Raw genomic sequence first — 19,425 nt, 5'->3', positions numbered from 1 at the left:
GTGGTCGGGCGGTGCGGTGGTGCTGCTGCCTTGACGGCGGGCGCGCAAGCGAGAGCCGGGCAGGCGAGGCGACGGACGAGCGGCTGCCCTCTTGGGTCCTTGCAGAGTCTGAAGCAAACGCGCAGCAACGGGCGAGCGCGCGGGCCCTGGCTGTGCCCGCTGCTCGGCTGCCCTCGCTCGCTCGCCCGCCCGCTGGCGCGCCCTTCGGCGACGAGCGCTCTCGCCTCGTCCGCCTCCCCGCTCACATGGGCCTTCACGGCCGTCTCTTTCTTTCCCTCTGCCTGCGTGTACGTCTGCCAGTGTAGTGCAGCACGTGACCTCGTCTCTGGTCCGGCGCACGAGAGCAGAAGGACGATGTCTCTGAAACACACTTCGTTGCGTACGGTACAAATGACACTGAAGGCGAGGGGTACTGCAGGGTGACGAGGCGAATCCGAGCAACATGCGAGAACCGGAACGGGCGGAAAAAAGCGGGTGGGACACAGGCGGGGCGAACTGAACGGATCCGGGCAGAAAGCGTCTCCTTAGCGACCGTGAGCAAGGGCGCCTGCAGGGTTGCACAGCGGTCAGTGGCTTCATTGGTTGCGCTGAATTGAGACACTGAAGCGTACCGGCCGCGCGCTTGGGGTCTTCGAGCTTGGTGACCTTGACCTCGCTGCCCCACGAGATGCTCTGCAGGTCGCAGCGCGTCAGCAACCGGCTCTCTGACTGGGCGGGGACGACAACATACGCTCATCTCCTGCGGCGTGATCAAGATGAACTGCGTCGCGTCAGCCTGCTTGGCCGTGTCGATCATCATGCGCATCGCGATGCGGCGGTTGACGGCGTCCATGAAGACGTCCTGCGAGGCAAGAGCTCATCAGCGCACGTCGCTCACCAGGAGGGGGAGGCGAGAGGGACGCGACGCACGAATTCGTCGAGGCAGCGCAGCGGGCAGCCGACACACTCCCACATGGTGAGGAGCAAGCAGATGGTCGAAAACGACTTTTCGCCGCCCGAGAGACTCTTGGTGTCCTTGGTGCGCGCCTTCTTGCCGTCCTTGCCCGTCTCCTCCGTGCGAATCGAGATCTCTAGCTTGCACGAGTGGTGGTTGAAGCGCAGCTTGCCCGTGAATCCGCGGTTGGCGAGGTGCTTGAGGAACTGCTGTCTCGCTCTCGCCGCAATGTGCGAGCGGAAGTCGGTCCAGCGACCGATGCGGGTCTCGTAGGCGTTGCCGAGCACCTGCGATGCGCCGCGTAAGCCAGGTGAAGCGCGACGAGCGGGACGGGCGCAAACCCACCTCGATCAGGCCCGACAACTCGTTGGTAGCCTTGACCGCCTCGGCCGCCGCCTTTTTGCGCACCTCGAGTTCCTCGAGGATCTGGTCGAGCGTTGCACCCTGACGACGTTCGCGGTCCTTGAGTGCGCGCTGCAGCGTCTCGATCTCCTTCTGCAGCTTGCGCGGCTCCTTGTGCTTGGTGACCTGCGGGCGCTCGCAAATGGCCGTCGCTTGCTCAATGCGGTTCTGCGGAATGATCAGATCAGGCTCCCCGTCGCGGAAGAGGCAGAGCGTGGCGGCTCGGGACGCACGTCGCGGAGCGTCGTTGCCTCCTCGACTTCGCCGCGCCACTGATCGATCCGCTGCGTCATGCCCGACTGCGCCTTCTTGTGCTGCTGGATGTGCGACTTGTGATCGTTGATCGACGAGAACTCCTTCTCCATCATGGTCTGCGTCCGTCAATACGGTGAATCAGCGAATACTGCGAACGGGACACGAGTGCGAGCATCGCACCGTGCACTGGCGAACGAGCGCCTCGCGCTTTTTGATGGTCGCCTCGAGCTCGCGCTTCTCCGTGACAAGCGCCTCGGCGTTGCTGTCCTGTCCGTCGCGCTGATACGCAGCGAGGCCCGCCGTGTACTGGTTCGTCACGTTCTGCAGCTCTTCCTCAGTCTCCTGCGGTCCGGCAAAGCAATATGTGAGCATGTCGCGCTCGGCAGAAGGGGAAGGTCGCTGCGCACCCGCTTGTTCTCCGTGAGCGCAGCGATGTTGTTCGGCTCCTCCTCCTGCAGCTTGGCGGTGCATTCGGCAATGATCCGGTTGAGGTTGAGCGTGCGGCGCTGGGCCTCCTTGACGCGTTGCTGAGGTCGCGAGAAACCGGGTGAGTGCGCAAACTGCCTGCAAGATCGTAGCGAGACGAACCTCGGCCAGCTTCTTGTCCTGCTCAAACGAGCGGCATTGTTGACCAACCTGGTCCTTGCGCTGCTGCAGCGCGGCGATGTCACGCATGACGACGCCGAGTTCCTCGTCGAAGCGCCTGAGCGAGACCTGGTCAGGCGATGCGAGCGGGATAGGAAGGCAGAGAAACGCACTTAAGAACGGCGGCGACGTCCCGGTGCAGACGCGCCTGGCCGCGCCACGGCGCCATCGAAGTGAAAGAAGCCTTGCCTTGACTGCAGCGGGAGAAGCGTCAGGCGTGCGCGAAACTTGATCCGAAGAGCAAGTCCTACTTGTTACGCATCATGAAGCCTTCAACCGAGTAGGCGGCCTCGACGTTGCGCGGGTTCGTGCGCATGAGCGTGTCACCGTCGGGACGGGTCGGCACGAGCGCGGCACGCTCGATGTGCAGGGCCGTACAGAGCGCCTGAACGACCGTCACATTGTTGATCTGCGGATTGAGCCCGTCAGCACTGAGTCTGACCTCGGGAAGCCGCTTCACAGAACCTACAGTGCACGCGCGCAAGACGGTCAAGATGCTCGGATCAGGCTCGCCAGTCCGGTGGTCAAAGTTGGCGTCCGGCTGGTTGAGGATGATGGGCGTCTGGTGGTCACTGCGAACGTGCACGTCAGCGCAAGGCTGGTATCCAAGAGACGAGGCTCGGCACCGTACACTCGCAGGTGGCTGAAGATGCGGCTCATGCGCTGCTGGTCCTCGCGCGACGTGACGATGAAGGCGTTCAGGGTCGCACCGAAGAACGACTCGAGCACGCCAGCGTATTGCTGCTTGTCGAGCTTGACGTGCAGGCCAATGGGGCCGATCGGAGCTTCGCGCCAGCCGCGCTCTTGGCGGATCATGCGGACAATGTCCGGAGTCTTCTGGCCGAACGAGAGAAGGTTGTCGCCCTGGGCGCGACGGGCGTACTCGATGCGCCCCCTGATGTCGCTCGCCTGGCCGTCGGCGTTGCGGAGCTGCGACTTGACGTCCTCGTACTCGGACACGCTGCGCTCGAACTTCTCGGCCAGGTCCTCCGTTGCGTGACGGTTCTCCTGCATCTGCACGGCGAGCTGCTCGACCTCGGCGTCCGACTGAGCGATCCGCTCTCGCAGCGGACGACGCTCCGCCTCGATGTCGCGCGCCAGCTTAGCCTCCTCGGCGGCGATCTGCGCTTCGAACTCGGCGATGGTCTGCTTGAGGCGGATGGTCTCGTTGTTCATTTTCCGCTCGAAGTCCTGCGCGACCGGCATCGGTGAGCTCGTCACGCGGCAGACTGGGCCGCAGTCACATACCTTGAAGGCGCTCGCGCGAGAACGCTCGGCCTTGATCAGCTCCTTGAGTTCCTCGAGCCGCGGCTGCTTGCTCGCGAGCGTCTCCTGCGCTTCCTTTTCGGCTTCGCGCAGGTCCGAAATCTGCGTGTCGTGCACGGCGACCTTTTCCTGCGAGTGGACGCAAGTCAGAGACTGCATACAAGCTGCACAGAGGAAAGCGCACCTCGAGCTTCGCGATCTGCGCGTCGAGGGTGGCAACCTTGTCCAGCTCCTCGTTGATCTTCCGCTCGCCGTAGACGATTTTCTGCGACGCGAGAGCGTCAGTCTATACTTCGAGAAGGCGTGGCAGTGCCACGCACAGCCTCGATTTCGTCGACGAAGGACCAGGCCAGCTGATCCTTGAGATTCTGGAGGTTGGCGGCTTGCTCCATGGCGGCGCGGGCATCCTTGGCTCGCTCCTTGGCCTTGCGGTACGCGTCCTTGAGGTCCGGTAGGACCTCCTTCTTGCGCTGCAGCGACTCGTCCATGACCTCGGTGTTGGCTCGGATTTGCTCGTACTCTTCGGTGAGCTGCGCGAGCTGGGTGCCGCGCAGGAAGAACTGCAGATAGAGGATGCATGTCAGGCGAGTCCACAATGGAGGCGAACAGGTTGCGCACAGTGTACTTGTCCTTTTCGGACGCGGACGCGAGGAACTGGCGCGACTGGTCCTGGGTCAAGACGGTGAGCGGGTTGTCAACCTGGACGTTGAAGGCGTCGACTGCAGGCAACAAAGGAACTCAATGGCGAGGACTCGTGAGGCGGCGAGGGCAACGCACGGATGGCATCGAGCGTGGCCTTCTTCGTCTCGACCGTCTTGCCCTCGTGGTTCTTAATCTTGTAGCCGCCTCCCGTCTTGTTAATGGTCCGTTCGATGGTGATCGAGTCGCCGTATACGTCGCGCTGGAAAGCCTCCTCGCCCTTGTTGGCCAGCGTGACCGAGCAGCGAGCCGATCTGACGGGGAAAGGCGTCAGTCGAAAGCTTCTGCTCGCGGGCTCGTATCGCGCTCTACGCACGGCTTGTTCTCCATGATGAGGTCGCCACCCTTCATTCCGCGGTTCTGCAAGCGCAAGTGGGGAATGCGATCAGGGAGACGAGCAAGAACAAGCTGATGGCAGGCCATACCGTGTTCTTTGCGCTTCCTCCGAGGGCCATAGTAATGCCGGTCAGGATGGCCGACTTGCCCGAGCCGTTGACACCGACCAGGAAGTTGACCTGGGGGCCGAAGTCGACGGTCGTATGGGCGTGGCACTGCACGAGCGAGGGGTCAAAGGAGGGCAGTCGACGAGAGCGTCGCGACACGGGCTCACCATGAAGCTGACAAGCTCGACGCGCTGGATGACGCCGGCCTGGGCAACCTTCTGCTCGTGTGCGTGCTGGTAGTCAGTCTCGTGTCCTCCTCCGCCTCATCGTTCCGAGCGAGAGGACGCACCGTTGGCCCCTTCTTCTGCGTCGCAAAGGCGCGCGGCTGCTGCTCGGGCTCGTCCTCGTCCATGCTGCTGTCCTCCTGGTCGCCCTCGCCGTCCCCTGCGGCGTCGTAGTCCGCGTCGTCGTCGCTGTCGCCGTTGCGGTCGCGAGGTGGGGTCGAGCGCGGGAGCGGCGACGTGCGCTGGCGCTTGTGGGACGACGCGGACGAGCCCGCGTCGCCTGCGTGCTCGTCGAGCGCGTGCTTGGCCATCCTTGCACGCGCGCACTCGCTGTCGACGCGCAAAAGGTCAACTTGGCGACGCGACGGCGACGCGTCTCTTTCCTTCGCGCTTTCTCGTTCGCTCTCTGAGGCCGGCTACGGTGTACTGGCTGCGGTCGTACAGTTCTCACACGCGCCGGGAAGTGCGCGCTTATCTATCGCAACGACGACACCCGCGCGGTTTCTGGTCGCAGCTTCCCTGCTCGGAATCACTGTGGCTATTGCCGTACCTGCCTATGTACATGACGGTTGTGCACTCTGCGAGTCAGGTGGCTAATTTGGTCGGGGCGCACAAGCCCGATCGCCGGCAGGTGCGTTGTCAGCCGGCTGAAACACACGCGGCCTCTCGAAAGTCGGATACCTCGCTGCTCGCTCCTGCTCGCTTTCCTGCCGCTCGAGGGCTCTGCTGTGCCGTCTGTACTGCTTCTGTTGCGCCTGTCAGTCGACCAGGCTACTCGCGCAGTCCGTCAGTGCCGTCGATACAACCCTCGCTCCTCGCACCTCCACCGACGTCGCTGCACCAAACCCGAGTTCACCTGCATCGACTCTCCGGAAGCCCGCCGGTTGACGCGGCACACGGTCACACAGGTATGTCGATGCGTTCGAGCGAGATCGCAGGCGGAACGGAGCTGATTCGACCGCAACAGCGCTATCGGACCTTGTTCCCCGCCCCCGCCGCAGTCTCGTTGCGCTCATCCGGCCGCACCATGCCGACTCCCTCCTCCTCCATCACGCGCGGCGACTCGAGGGAGCGAGACCTCGATCAAGCCGAGAAGGGTGGCGACTCGGCGCCAGGCGGCAGCAGCGAGTCGACGGTTGCGGCTTCCTCGCACGGCGCGTCGAGCAATGGCGAAGGGAAGGGCATCGACGCTGTCCTGCCCGACTCGAAGGACCTCAAGGCCCAGGATACGCTGCTGTTCAAGAAGCGCTGGTGGCTCAAAGCCCCGCGACAGCCCTTCGCCTCGTTCGACGATGCACCCGAGATCCCCTACGCCAAAGCCAACTTCTTCTCTCGCATCACCTTCCTATGGATTCAGCCCATGCTCACGACGGGCTACCAGCGCACTCTCGTCCCTACCGACTTGTGGAAGCTGCATCACGACTTCGAGGCGAACTATCTCGCCGACAAACTCATGCACAACTTTGAGCGGAGGCGGCGCGGGGTCGAAGACTGGAACAAAGCCCTTGAAGACGGTTCGTTCAAGCCGTCGGCGCTGCGACGGGGCTGGTGGCGCATCGGCAAGGCCTTCGGCGGACGCGGCGATGGCAAGCGCAAAGTCGGTATGGCACTCGCCATCTCCGACACGTTCTTCTGGCCGTTCTGGCTCGCCGGTATCCTCAAGGTCATCTCAGACGCCCTACTCGTCACGTCGCCGCTCGTCACGCGCGCGCTCATCTCGTTCGGTTCGGACGCCTACGCGGCGCACCGAGGCGTGCCAGGCGCCGAGGCGCAACCCATTGGTGTGGGCGTAGGCCTCGCGTTCGGCCTGTGGGGCATGCAGATCCTCGCGTCGCTCTGCCTGCACTCGTTCTTCCAGTACTCTGCCGGCACGGGTGTTCTTGCCCGCGCGGCGCTCATCTCGTCCATCTACCGCAAGGCGATGGTTCTATCCGGCAAGGCGCGCACCGTCATCACAAACGGCCGCCTTGTCAACCACATCGGCACCGATGTCAGCCGCATCGACTTTTGCGCCGGCTTCTTCCACATGTCGTGGACCGCGCCGATCCAGCTCATCGTCATCATGGTCATCCTCCTCGTCCAGATTGGGCCGTCGTGCCTGGTCGGTATCGCCTTCCTCCTCATCATGATGTGAGCGGTTCTTCCATTGGTCTGCACGACCCACGTCGGCTTGTTTGTCCCGTGCGTCGCACCGTCGCTAATATGACACTCTCTGTGCAGCCCGCCGCAGTCGTGGGCCATGAAGCGCATGTACGGCTACCGTCGCAAGGCGATGGTCTGGACCGACAAGCGAGCCAGGCTCATCGGCGAGCTGCTCGGTGGCATGCGCGTGCTCAAGTTCTTCGGTGCGTCAAACCTTCGCGAAGTCAATGCTGCTGTTTGCTGTGCACAGCTGAAATGTGTGCGGCACAGCCTGGGAGATTCCGTACCTCGAAAAGCTGCAGCACTACCGCGCGAAGGAGCTTCATCAGATTCGCAACCTCCTCATCTCGCGCGCTGCTACGACCGGTGTCGCCATGTCGTGCGTGCAAAGCGGTTCTCCGCGTGGAACGAGCGATCGCTGACCCTGTACGTCCGGCAGACTTCCGACACTCGCAACTGTCCTCGCCTTCGTCACGTATGCCAGCACCGGCCACGAGACGACGGCGCAGAGCATCTTCACCTCGCTCACCTTGTTCCAGCTGTGCGTTTCGTCTACTGTTCAGCGCGACATGCGTCGAGACTGCTGACCGACTTGCCACACGCAGCATCCGCATGCCCGTTCGTCACGAGTGCCTTTCAGGGGTAGCGCAGACTTTGCTAACGTTCCGCCATTTGTCCCGCAGCTCATGATGCTTCCCATGTCGCTTTCGACGATCACGGACGCGCACAACGCTCTCGGCCGTCTTACCGAGGTGCGCACGTCCAGGCCGCTTGCTGCATCCAGCAAAGCCTAACCTTGCTTCCGCACTACAGGTGTTCCTCGCGGATGAGCGCAGCAGCACATACGAGACGGACCCGAGCGCCAAGTACGCTGTGCGCGTTGTCGATGCCGACTTCCAGTGGGAATCGTCGCCGCCCGAATCGGCCCCCAAGTCGAAGAAGGAGCTTGCCAAGCTCGCGGCCGATGGCAAGAAGGCCGCGAAGAAGGCGAAGAAGGAGCGCAAGCAGCAGGAGAAGGCGGGCAAGGTCGAGCTCAAGCTCAGCGAGAAGGGCGAGGCTGATCCGGAAGAGGCGATGAACGCTGGCGATGCGACGGGCGACGTGCCCGACTCGACAGAACTCGGGAAGGGTGATCCGACGACGACGCCTGCCGGTGCAGACCCCGAGGAGATCTTGCAGCTCCGCAACATCAATCTCAAGATCCCGCGCGGCCAGCTTTGTGCTGTTGTCGGTGCTGTCGGGTGCGTTTGTTTTTTTCGACGACTCCACGACTTTGTGCGCGCCGCTGAACAGCAGCTCGCAGATCCGGCAAGAGTTCGCTCCTCCAGGCGCTCGTTGGCGAGATGAAGAAGACGAGGGGTGAGGTGCTCTTTGGCGGTCGGATCGCTTACGCCGCTCAGCAAGCTTGGATGCAAAGCTGCTCGCTTCGGGTTCGTTCGGTTTCCTCGAGATCTTTCGGGGTATTAGCTGATCATCATTCTCACAGGAAAACATCCTCTTCGGTCGGCCGTACGACGAGGCGCGCTACAAGCAAGTCATCCACGACGCGTGCCTCGAGGCAGACCTCGAAATGCTCCCATTCGGCGACGACACCGAGATCGGCGAGAAGGGCGTGACACTGTCAGGCGGTCAAAAGCAGCGCGTCAACATCGCTCGCGCACTCTACTACGACTCGGACATTGTTCTCCTCGACGACCCTCTTTCGGCTGTGCGTCACACGCTGTTCCCTTGCGCAGAGCGTCCGAGCTGACGCCACATCGCCACAGGTCGACGCGCATGTTGGCAAGCACCTGTTCGACAAGGCGATCTGCGGCGCGCTTGCCGGCAAGACGCGAGTTCTCGTGACCCACGCGCTGCACTTCCTCCCTCACGTCGACTACGTGATCTGCCTCGACGACGGCCAGATCACGCAGGAGGGCACGTACGCCGATCTCGTCAACGACAAGACGGGCGCGTTCAGCAAGCTCATGGCGGAGTTCGGCGGCGAGATGGACGAGAAGAAGGTCGAGGAGGACGTTGAGAAGGAGGAGCAGGCTGTTGCCGAGAAGACGGATGCAGTCGAGGAGAAGAAGCCGGAGAAGGCCAAGGCCAAGGCGCTCATGCAGGAGGAAGAACGAGCGGTCGGATCGGTCTCGGGCGCGGGTACGTCTCGCTTTGGTGCGGTACCCCATATTGCTGCGCTGACTAGGGTGTGTCTGCAGTCTATGCTCGCATCTTCCGCCTGGCACAGGGCTGGTTCACCTTCCCGCTCCTCCTCCTCTCTATCCTTTTCCAGCAATCCGCGCAAGTGCTCGGCTCGTACTTGCTCGTCTGGTGGCAAGAAGAGTACGTCGCGCCTGGCCGCAGCAGCGCTGCATCAGAAGGCTGATCTCTCCTCTCGCAGCGAGTTCAACCAGTCGATGGGCTTCTGTTAGTCTCTTTCCTTCTCGACGTTCCACGCGATTGCTGACCTTCGCCCATCTTCACAGATGAGGGTCTCTACGCCATGCTTGGTGTTCTTCAGGCCCTCTTCTCGTTCGCCATCGGTAAGAATCGCATCGCCTGTCTTGATCGACTTGTGCTCACCTTCGTCCTTTGCGCAGGTCTGGCGACCACTGTCATCGGCTACAACGTCTCGAAGGCTCTGCATCACGATGCGATCACGGGTGTTTTGCGCGCGCCGATGAGCTTCTTCGATACCACGCCGACGGGTCGCATCCTCGTGAGTCCGGTCGATTTGTCCCTTTCAGATTTCGCTGCTCACCGTGCACGCCCACACAGAACCGCTTCTCGAAGGATATTGACACTATCGACAACACGCTGAATGTGCGTACTTCGGACTTCCCCTGTGCGAGGACTCGCGCCTCGCTGCGACGGTGCTGTAGACCTGCACGCGGTTCTCACCCTCGCTGCGCGCAGGACTCGTTCCGCATGTTCGTCAGCACGCTTGCCAGTGTCGCTGGCTCGATCGTCCTCATCGCCATCGTTCAGCAATGGTTCCTCCTCGTGGTGGCCTGCGTACTGGTACTTTACGGATTCGCGGCTCGCTTCTACCGCCAGAGGTGCGTGCTCATGTCATCGTTTTGCCCGTGTGTTCCGCTCGCCCCGACTGACGCTCGTATGGCAGTGCTCGCGAACTCAAGCGCCTCGACAACCTTCTCCGGAGTTCGCTGTATGCCCACTTCAGCGAGACGCTCTCCGGCTTGTCGACGGTGCGCGCCTACGGCGAGACGGACAAGTTCCTTAAGCAAAACTCGTCGCTCCTGGACCTCGAGAACCGCGCCTACTACCTGACCGTGCGTTCAGCCCCTAGTCACCCTGTCTTAACATGCCTGATCCGTGATCCGCAGATCGTGAACCAGCGATGGCTTGGTCTTCGTTTGGACTTTTTCGGGTCCTGCCTGACCTTCGCCGTCGCAATGTTCGGTGTCGGCACTCGCACGAGCGTTTCGCCGGCGCAGACTGGACTTGTCCTTTCGTATATCCTCACAATCTCTCAGGCCTTCTCCTGGATGGTTCGACAGGGTGCCGAAGTCGAGAACGATCTCAACTCGTAAGTCGTCCGAAGCCGACTCCATCGTATCCTCGGCTGATCAACTCCTGCTCCGTAGCGTCGAGCGCGTGCTCCACTACGCCCACAAGCTCGAGCGCGAGGCCCCGCCTGTCATCGAGGATGCTCGTCCACCGCCCGAGTGGCCTGCCGGCGGCGCAATCGACTTCAAGAACGTTGTCATGAGCTACCGCCCGGACCTGCCTCCCGTACTCAAGGGTCTCAGCCTCAATATCGGTGCAGGCGAAAAGGTTGGCGTCGTCGGCCGCACCGGCGCCGGCAAGTCGTCCATCATGCAGACGCTCTTCCGCGTCGTCGAGTTGACGTCTGGCTCGATCGAGGTCGACGGCATCGACATCTCCAAGATCGGTCTCGCGGACCTGCGCAAGAAGATTGCCATCATTCCGCAGGACGCCCTCCTATTCAACGGCACGATCCGCACGAACCTTGACCCCTTCAGCGAGCACCAGGACGCCGAGCTTTACGACGCGCTCAAGCGCGCTTGGCTCGTGGACCAGGACCAGGCGCCGCCTGCCGCAGAGGCAGGCGCGCGGGAGGCAGCGGCGTCGACGCCGAAGGCGAGCCGCTTCACGCTCGACACGGTCGTGGAGGACGAGGGCGGGAATCTCAGTGTGGGCGAGCGCAGTCTCGTCTCGCTCGCTCGTGCCCTCGTCAAGGACTCGAAGATCATCGTGCTAGAGTGCGTCACATCAAACAAGCGTTGCGCAAGCTTTGCTGACTTCCCGCGTTCGTGCTCGCAGCGAAGCGACTGCTTCGGTCGATTTCGCCACCGACTCGCGCATCCAATCGACGATCCGCAGCGAGTTCAAGGACAAGACGGTGCGTTGTACGACTGCTCTCTCCAGCCCCCTCCAGCGCTGACTAGCTTGCCCTCGTCGTTAGCTCCTCGTCATCGCTCATCGTCTGCGCACCATCATCGACTCGGACCGCGTGCTCGTCATGGACGCCGGCGCCGTCGCCGAGTTTGACACGCCGCTCAACCTGTTCCGCGCGCGCGGCATCTTCCACGGCATGTGCGAGCGCAGCGGCATCACCGAGGCCGACATTTCGTCGACGACTTTCTCGGCTTAAGACTTGGTCGGCGCAGGGTCTCGCTAGAGTCGATCGCCTCCTTCCTTCTGCCTCTTTAGCACTTGTATTCCCGATTCCCGCCTGCTTTGTGATCGCAGACTGTTCTGTAGCCGGCGTGGTAACGATAGAGCGCACTCACGGAACGGGTTCGACTTCCAGAATGCGACGAACGTTTGGAAGGGCCCTCTAATCAGCTAATGCGCGAGCGAAGACTCATTTGCGCGAGCATGATTACCCGGCGATGTAGAGGATGCTCGGTGACTACTGAGATGGTACTGCAGAGGTATCTAGCTACAGAGAGAGGCGAAAAGCGACGAGTCCTGTACGACATGCGACTCCGCGCCTACTGGTTGGCCTGCTTCTGGAGGTTCGAGCCGAGCTGCGCGGTCGACTCCTTGGCGTCCTTCTCGAGCGCGGCGGCGTAACCCTGCGCCGACTGCTTGGCGTCCTGCAGAGTGTCGGAGAATGAGGTCAGCCGGAGGCCGCGCGGGAGGCCAAACGGAAGACGGCACGCACGGCTGCCGAGCTCTTCGACTCGTCCACCTTCTTGTTCAGACTCGCAGCCGCCTCGTCGGCCTTGGCCTTGAGGTCCGTCTCCTCCGCCTTCTTCTGCGTCGCCGCAATGAGGCTGCAAGCGTGTTCAGAGTCAGCCGTCGGTCCCCCTTTCGGAGCACAAGGGCAGACCAGAGCTCACCCCTCGGCCTGCTGGAGAAGGCCAGCGGCCGTGTCGCGCGCCTGGGCGACGTAGCCCTTGGGCTCGTTGGCGTCGGCGCTCTTCTGCGCGTCCTTGGCCGCGTCCTGCGCCTTGGCCGCGCCCGAGCCGATGACGCTGTTGTTGTGAGTCCTTGTGAGTGAAAGCAGTACTCGTACGAGGTCAAGCAGGACGACAGACGCACTCGGAGGCGGCGTGAATCACGTTGGCGGCAAAGTCACGGCCCTCGTTGATGAGGCCGCCGAGCGTCTGCGAGCCCTCGGCGCCGTGCTTTGCGTTGGCGGCGTCGTCCGCCGACTGGGCGCCGCTGTCCTTGCCGTAGCCGGCGAGGCCCTTGGCGTAGTCGAGGGTCGACGAGGCGAGGTGCTGCGCCTGGTGGACGATGGTCTCGTCGCCGACGGTACCGTGGGTGGCGTTGCCGATCTTGTTCGAGAGGGATTCGTTCGACATCTTTACGTGAGTGGTGGAAGGGAGAGAGAGGAGCGAGAGCAGAGCGGCGCGTCGAGGTGGGCGTCGCCGTCATCGCTTTGCGGGGGGCGGCCGAGGCCATTCCGAGCCCTAACTTGCGCGTGAAAGGCTAACCCGCCTCTGCTAGCCGCGCGCGCAGTCGTGCAGCCCGGGTCCTACCGCAGGCTTCCCTCGTGCAATGCTCGCATGCGGCAGTGGCGATCGCAGCGGCGGGACGAAGTTCTCGTCCGCGTCGACCTTCTCAAGTCGTGCGACGGCCATTCTTATTTGCTTGATCATCCTGTGAGGCGCCGGCTCGATGCAGGTCGTGGATAAAGCAGCTCTCAGCTTCAAGAGAACGCCACGGCATGAGACAAGAAGTCGGGAGACGGTACGAAGCGAGATGATCGCGCGGGCGCCGACAGTTTCGTCGCTCTGGGGATCATCCAAGGTACCAGCATTCAGGTTGCGCGTCACCCACAAGCAGCTGTTGTATAGCTGCGGCACTCGACTGCTAGTGGCACGTTTGCGCCGCGACTGGTACGATCCGGATCGAGCTCTTTGATAGCAACGCCCCTAGTTTGATGTCCGTCCGTTTCGCATGCACCACCATGCGCGAGATCGCCCCTTGGCTGTTGCCGCGCAACGCACAGCCGTTGGATATCCGAGTGAATCTCTCTCCGTTGCCCGCCGACGTGAGCAGTCAGGAGTGGCGAACTCCGAAGCGAGGCTTGTCACGGACGTTCTCAGGCGGACGGGGAACCCGACCATACAGCGTGTTGCTCACTATACTCCATGCTGAGGTGAGCCGCTTGCAATGCATTTCGCCGCTAGACTGGCAGCGGAAGCAAGGAGAGAAGAAACAGGTCCGGCAAAGCATGAAGGCCCAAATCGAGCGGCAGACCGAACAAGACGGATTCGAGGATGTGCGGCGAGTGAGTGCAGCAGTGCACGGAACGGGCAGCGGCCCCGTCAAAGCTATGCAGCCCCGTCGCAATGCCCAGATCGAAGCGTAGAGAGAGAACCAGCTCCCGATCGCCGGCGCAAGGGCAAGCCCTCACGCCAGAGCGAGAAGCAATCAACCTGACGGCGAAGACATTCCCCTTCTCCGAAGCGCCTGGCTATGGCTGGGCAGCGTTCGCGAGCATGGGGAATGGCGCGCCGTCAAGTCGACAGCTTGGGAGGCTCGAGCAAGGGGCAGCAACTGGCCATGGCTGGCTGCGTGCACCCTCGATGCTCGTGGCGTCTCTGTGTGGCGCATAGAAGGCGACTGCCGGGAGGGACTGGGTGGAGGAGTGAGATGAAAGGAAGCAAGAGGCGAGAAAGGCGCGTCTCTCGTTTTTAAAGGCCTTCGGAAAAACTTCTCGTGCTGCCCAACTCGCTCACCGAAGCGTACGTACGGCGGAAGCGGCCTGGCGTCTCCGTCTCGGCGTTCCTTGCGACCTATGCGGTCGCCCGTACCTCCGGTCTGTCGCGTGGCACACACGCGGTCAGAAAAAAAGAGCAGCCCAGAAGCTGTGCTTAGTAATGCCGACGTCAAAGGCAGCAGAAGCGAGCGAGAAGGGACAAGCCGGACAAGAGACGCAGAGCCAGCCGGGAGCACAAGCGAAAACTGCCGCACCTGCCATCATTCTGTACGAGGTGCCGGATGGCGGCGACGGATTACCCTGAACACGCATGCACGCGGACAGGAAACATGAGCTTCGAGCATTTGAACGGGAGCAGGGGTTGACGAGCGGACACAGACACGGACAACCCGACAGGGAAGAGGAGATAGGAACCCGAGAGCAGAATCGGGCGCGATGGACCGAATGCGGACCCGCTCCACACGTCTGCGCACGCAAGCAAGCGAGCCTACGCGACACAGCAAGAACCGCGGAAAAGCGTCGATGTGAAGAAGGAGAGCGACCCCTCGCCCAGGATGTCGCCCGACGGGACTTTAGCCAGACTCGCCCGAGCTTCTCCAACGCGCTTCCAGACTGCAGCAGCACCGCACAGCCCCCTGCCGGCGACGGGTCGAGGGCGAGGGTTGGTGTCCCGGCAGAGCAGGACCGCGAACTCGTCGGCCGCGGTGGAATATATTGCGCAAAGCGGACCCGCTCTGCATCGAACAGCGTCTTGGAACAGTGGCAGTTCGTTGGGCTCATATTGTGTGACCCAAAAGTCCCTGGATCGAGACCAGGAGACGCTACAAGCAAGCACCCGGTGCTTGACATCCACTTTTGCCTCTTCGGGAAGGCAGAAGGACTCAGAACTTTTGCCCTCTGGCTGCCGGTGCCTTTGCAGAGCAGCTGCACCATCAGAGGAGCGAGGAGCAGGCGCGAACAAGCAAGAGAAGGGCCGAAGCTCGAGGGTCCGGGGTGCGAGAAAGGGCCGTTGCGAGGGTGACCAGGACAGGTTCGGCTCACCTTCGCTTCTTATGCCTTTTCGGTTCAGTGAGCGGTCCAGCGAGCGTGTCCAACGCAGCAGAAGAAGCACGAGCAGGCCACTCCGAGTAGTGCCGGCTGGGGAGGCGGGATTTGCCTTCAGCACAAAATTCAGGTTCCGGCAGGGCGCCTCGTCATCTCAATGCCGACGAATCGGCGTCGCTTGTCATACAGTATCCACACAAGCGGCAGTGTATTCAGTCTGCCATGTGCGCAGGCAAAGTGGCGGAACGGGCGGTTGATATGGGGGCTGGTCGACAGCCAGCAAGCAAAGGACGTCCAGTGCGGTAAGCAGTCACGGTGCGGCGGACGGGCAGTCCAACAATGTGAGGCTGTATGGCGTATGAGCAAGGAATGACCTCCTGTTGAGCTGGAAGCCTCCAGGAGAGGAATCAACCGGGACCTTCCCCAGTCCCTCACGGCATGGTCCGAGTCCAGCACACGACACAGCCTGCGGCAGGAGACAGGCAAGACAAAAATAGACAGCGACAGAACCGGCAGAGGCATCAAGCAGAGGTGAAGGGCCGGGAGAGAGGGAGAGCGGGCGCACATCTTGACTGCTTCGAACACTTGACGTGCCGCAGAGTCCTGCCCAGAGGCAATGTCAGTCTCTCTGCAAGTCTCCGAAGCGCTGTAATTAGTCACGATGCAGTCCTAACGTGCCGTACAGCGTCCATCGATTCCGCTCCTCTTGCTTCTCCTCGCCTTCGCCCTTGACACGCACTCTGGCCACGGTTTCGACGGAAGCCCAGTTCCACGGCCGGGCCGCGCCTTCGACGCTCAGCTCGACCCACTCGTCCGGTGCGAGCGGGATGATTCCCATGCGCGCAGCTGCTGCAAGAAACTGAGCGACGGGCCTTCGGCCGGTGTGAAAGCCGCAGGTGAAATGCACGATAGCGGTAGGGCAGGCGAGCAAAAGGTGAAGCAGCGTTGTGACGAGGCGCTGGTGGAGCGTTGCGTCCCATACACAATCGGCGACGAGAATGAGGTCGATCTTGGGCATGACTCTGGCAGATCGAGGCAGTCAGTCGATCTTCCGGGCCGATGACGTTCACAGCAAACGCACTCGAGCACGCTATCGACGGGGGTGCCCCAGCTGAGCGGAGGCACCTCGACTCGACGAGCGAGAGCGGGAGAAAGCGCTTCTCGCACTGCTTGACCCGTGTCGGCGAGCGCGGCGGGGTCGTCGTAGTCGGTCAGGAGGACCTGCAGCCGCGCGGTCAGTCTCACCCGAGCGTCTCAAGAAGCAGAGCAGGGTACCTTGTCGGCCCCTTTGCGCGCCGCGACGATCCCGGGCAGGCCCAGCCCAGCTCCCAGCTCGACCACCTTCCGTCCCCGCACGTCGACCTCGTCCGCCGCAATCTTGTCGGCGAGCACGATCGCAGCGTTCCACACTGTCCCTGCGTGCTTGTCGCGCGACCGCGCTGGCGGGACGGGGAGCTCGAGCAGAAGCGGGGAAGGCGCGCGGAGCGGAGAAAGCCAGACGAACGAGTGGCCCGGCGCGCCATGCGAGGGCGAGCACGAGAGGTAGTTCTCGGGAAAGCAAGCACTCGGAGGCATCGTGCAGGTGCACCGGTGCAAGAAAGAGACGAGAGCGAAAGGCCGTCGAATGCAGCTGACAACGGACCGACAGACCAAGGCACGTGACGGCACGCGCAAGGCTGCTATTACAACACGGCACAAAGGCAACGGAACAACGACAAGCACACGCATGTGCACACCCTCCCCTCATTCCGCGTCGCCCATGTCGCTCGCGCCGCCGTCGAGGTCGTCCAGCCCGTCGTCGAACTCCTCCTTCGGACTGACGTATCCGCTCTCGCGCCTGCGCACCCACTCGTCAAACTCCTTGAAGTTGCGCGCAGACTCGCGCTTGCCCGTCGCCGGGTTGAGCGTCGTGAGCGTCGCGCGCCGCACTGCGAACAGTGGAGAGTGAGCGGACAAGGCGGTGGCAAGAGTGATGGCGCAACGCACACAGCGTGTCGTACGGCCACGAGCCTTCCTCGTCCGAGTCGTAGTCGGGATCGCGGTTCGAGAGAAGGTCCTGCTTGATGTTGAGCCAAGTAACTGCGACCGCATCGCACGAGTGAGCCTGCGCGTCTCGCGTCCACTGTCAAGAGGGCGCACCGTTCAGGCCCGACTTTTGCGGCACCGAGTGGTTCCACGTCTCGTTGCGCCAGCCGGGCGGGAGGATCTCGGGCGTCTGGCCGGCCATCTCGGCGCGGTGTTGCTGCCGTGCGAACGACGCCTTGGCGCGCACCGAACTCGCCGCGCGCTTCGCCGGCGCGTCACCTGCACGCCGTATCGACGAGCACGATCAGTTCGTCTCGCTTTGCGGGCGACGCCTCAGCAGAAAAGCAGAAAAGAGACGGGACACGCACCGCCCGCCTGCAGCCCCTGCTCCTTCTCGGCCTGCTGCTTCATCTTCTCCCTCGCCTCCTCCTCTTTCTTCTGGATCGCCGGCACCGTCTTGACGACGCCGTCGCGCACGGCTTTCATCTCTGCCGCGAACGCGAGCTCGTGCGGCGGGTCGACGTTCTCGCGCGGCGCGCCCGCGGGCAGGTCGCGCTGCAGCTGGATCGGCGGGTTGAGCGTGCGCGGCATGCCCGAGGGCGCGTCAAAATCGTCGAGGAACGACTTGTTCTCGAGCACGTGGTGCAGGAGCGAGAGGAACGCGCGCGCGCGAGGCTGCGAAGGCATGCTGCGAGTTCGTGCTCAAGTCGGTCAGGCGGTCGTCCCGTGAGCTGACGAGCGTGTCAGATGACGCACTCGGAAGGGAAAAAGATGTCCCAGAGGTCGAAGCCGTCCGGAAAGTACTTTTCACTGATCCACTGCGAGAGCGCGAAGGCAATCAGCCGACCGCACTGGTGCAGGCAAGGGAGCGGACGCACCCCGGCCTCGTTGAAGAGCAGGAAGATGGCCTCGATGACGGTCGTCGGCGGGCCATGCCTGATCTCGCCGGAAGCCTGCTCTCGGTCCCGCTCGTCAGCTCAGCGGCGGCCAGAACTGCATGCAAGCAAAGGCAACGTACCGCCCTCGCAGCCACCTCCCGCAGCGTAGTCGGCACGTTATTGACCTCCCAGTCGAGCATGGCGGCCTTGAGCGCACCCTTGATGCGCGGTGCGTCCGACATTTCCGACTGCGAGACCTTTTCGGTCTGGAGCGAGGGCACCGGGTGATACGTGCGCAGCGCGGTGCGCATGTTGGGGTAGACTGCAGGAGCAGAAGTGAGCGACGCGGAGCAGGATGGAGGAGCAGAAAGAGGGCGGACAGGCGAGGGTCGTGTTGATGCGGCCGACGTTGACGAGGAGGCAGATCTTGCAGTAGTTGATGGCAAACTCGGGATTCGAGATGAGCTTGGTGCGGATGTTTTGCGTCGTCTTCATGCTCGAGAGGATCGCCTCGAGGTACAGCTGGTCAAAGTTTAGGTAGATCGGGTCGGCCGGCGGCGCGCTGCGGTCGACGGGCGCGGTGAAGCGGAACGAGCGGTCGTTAAAGATGTCGTCGAGGACCTGCCACTGGATGTCCTGGCGGAGCAGCGGCTCCGAGTCGAGCTTCTTAATGGCCTGGATTGCGCGTCTCTGACGGTGAGTAGGGGGTTCACGGGCGAGCCTAGGCAGACGCACCCAGTTAGTCTCCTTGTACGAGCGCTTCGAGCGCGGATGCGACAGCGCGTGCAGCTCTTCTGCAGTGCGTTTGGGCGGCATGATGCGGTGAAGTCGGGTCAGAGGGAGGGGGTCGAGGGGAAGGAGCGGCTGTCACGGGTTGCTGCGGGGTTGCTGAACGACGTGAGAGACACATGGGACTGCGAGTGGGCTCAGAAGGACGTACACGCTGTCTCTGACCGTGCTTCGTGCGTTGCGGCGGCCGAGCGGCAGAGTGGGGAGTCCCGAGGACGACTGAGATGGACTGAGCTGGTTCGACTTGGCACAAGCTTGTACGGGTCGAGCGAGGCACCCTAGCACTGACAGCACTGCTCACGGGCGATTCCGAGCGGGAGAGAGGCGGAGGGAGCAGTCGAAGCGAGCACCGGCGCAAGCGTCGCCTCGACCACATCGCTCGATTCGCGCAGACGCCGTTCTGCAGAGCGTGCGAGCCAGTCGAGAGCTCTACACGCTTACAGCAGCTACTTGCACGCGGCTCGAGCTACTCCCGCGCGACTCGGACATCTTCATCGCCCCTGTCCGCTCGCTTCTCGCAAACTCGACACGC

General features: G+C 62.7%; 5 protein-coding genes across 5 annotated transcripts; 1 reads left to right on the top strand and 4 right to left on the bottom strand.

Annotated features, from left to right (window-relative positions):
* Positions 1-524: 524 nt before the first annotated feature.
* SMC6 (DNA repair protein SMC6) lies at positions 525-5,179 on the bottom strand (the record flags this gene model as incomplete). The annotated part of the gene is made up of 22 exons (XM_076645331.1): positions 525-547; positions 612-672; positions 731-841; positions 910-1,221; positions 1,280-1,504; positions 1,570-1,707; positions 1,772-1,933; positions 1,999-2,118; positions 2,180-2,294; positions 2,350-2,430; positions 2,488-2,645; positions 2,706-2,808; positions 2,868-3,427; positions 3,485-3,631; positions 3,687-3,767; positions 3,823-4,062; positions 4,121-4,221; positions 4,280-4,455; positions 4,518-4,561; positions 4,627-4,752; positions 4,812-4,862; positions 4,934-5,179. The coding sequence occupies 22 exons, from the start codon at positions 5,177-5,179 to the stop codon at positions 525-527; spliced, it is 3,381 nt and encodes a 1,126-aa protein (XP_076508858.1).
* Positions 5,180-5,895: 716 nt separating this feature from the next.
* JCM10292_001909 (uncharacterized protein) lies at positions 5,896-11,631 on the top strand (the record flags this gene model as incomplete). Its single annotated transcript, XM_076645330.1, has 21 exons — positions 5,896-6,998; positions 7,089-7,213; positions 7,281-7,389; positions 7,450-7,551; positions 7,616-7,628; positions 7,694-7,762; positions 7,824-8,251; positions 8,314-8,440; positions 8,497-8,718; positions 8,777-9,152; positions 9,212-9,335; positions 9,394-9,419; positions 9,479-9,535; positions 9,593-9,711; positions 9,771-9,815; positions 9,909-10,051; positions 10,117-10,285; positions 10,340-10,542; positions 10,601-11,239; positions 11,301-11,379; positions 11,443-11,631. 21 exons carry the CDS (start codon positions 5,896-5,898, stop codon positions 11,629-11,631), a joined length of 4,467 nt encoding a protein of 1,488 aa, XP_076508857.1.
* A 343-nt stretch (positions 11,632-11,974) lies between these two features.
* JCM10292_001908 (uncharacterized protein) lies at positions 11,975-12,793 on the bottom strand (the record flags this gene model as incomplete). The annotated part of the gene is made up of 4 exons (XM_076645329.1): positions 11,975-12,079; positions 12,148-12,259; positions 12,326-12,460; positions 12,528-12,793. The coding sequence occupies 4 exons, from the start codon at positions 12,791-12,793 to the stop codon at positions 11,975-11,977; spliced, it is 618 nt and encodes a 205-aa protein (XP_076508856.1).
* A 3,060-nt stretch (positions 12,794-15,853) lies between these two features.
* JCM10292_001907 (uncharacterized protein) lies at positions 15,854-16,776 on the bottom strand (the record flags this gene model as incomplete). The annotated part of the gene is made up of 3 exons (XM_076645328.1): positions 15,854-16,223; positions 16,283-16,422; positions 16,477-16,776. 3 exons carry the CDS (start codon positions 16,774-16,776, stop codon positions 15,854-15,856), a joined length of 810 nt encoding a protein of 269 aa, XP_076508855.1.
* A 168-nt stretch (positions 16,777-16,944) lies between these two features.
* IES1 (Ies1p) lies at positions 16,945-18,920 on the bottom strand (the record flags this gene model as incomplete). The annotated part of the gene is made up of 9 exons (XM_076645327.1): positions 16,945-17,129; positions 17,188-17,280; positions 17,341-17,505; positions 17,595-17,914; positions 17,983-18,044; positions 18,105-18,179; positions 18,245-18,426; positions 18,485-18,779; positions 18,840-18,920. The coding sequence occupies 9 exons, from the start codon at positions 18,918-18,920 to the stop codon at positions 16,945-16,947; spliced, it is 1,458 nt and encodes a 485-aa protein (XP_076508854.1).
* Positions 18,921-19,425: the final 505 nt, after the last annotated feature.

The sequence above is a fragment of the Rhodotorula paludigena genome, assembly GCF_050403205.1.
Source record: "Rhodotorula paludigena JCM10292 DNA, Rt_paludigena_JCM10292v1_ctg1, whole genome shotgun sequence".
Lineage (NCBI taxonomy): Eukaryota > Fungi > Basidiomycota > Microbotryomycetes > Sporidiobolales > Sporidiobolaceae > Rhodotorula > Rhodotorula paludigena.
The sequence above is the reverse complement of the archived record's forward strand: the minus strand, read 5'-3'. Positions and strand labels throughout refer to the sequence as shown.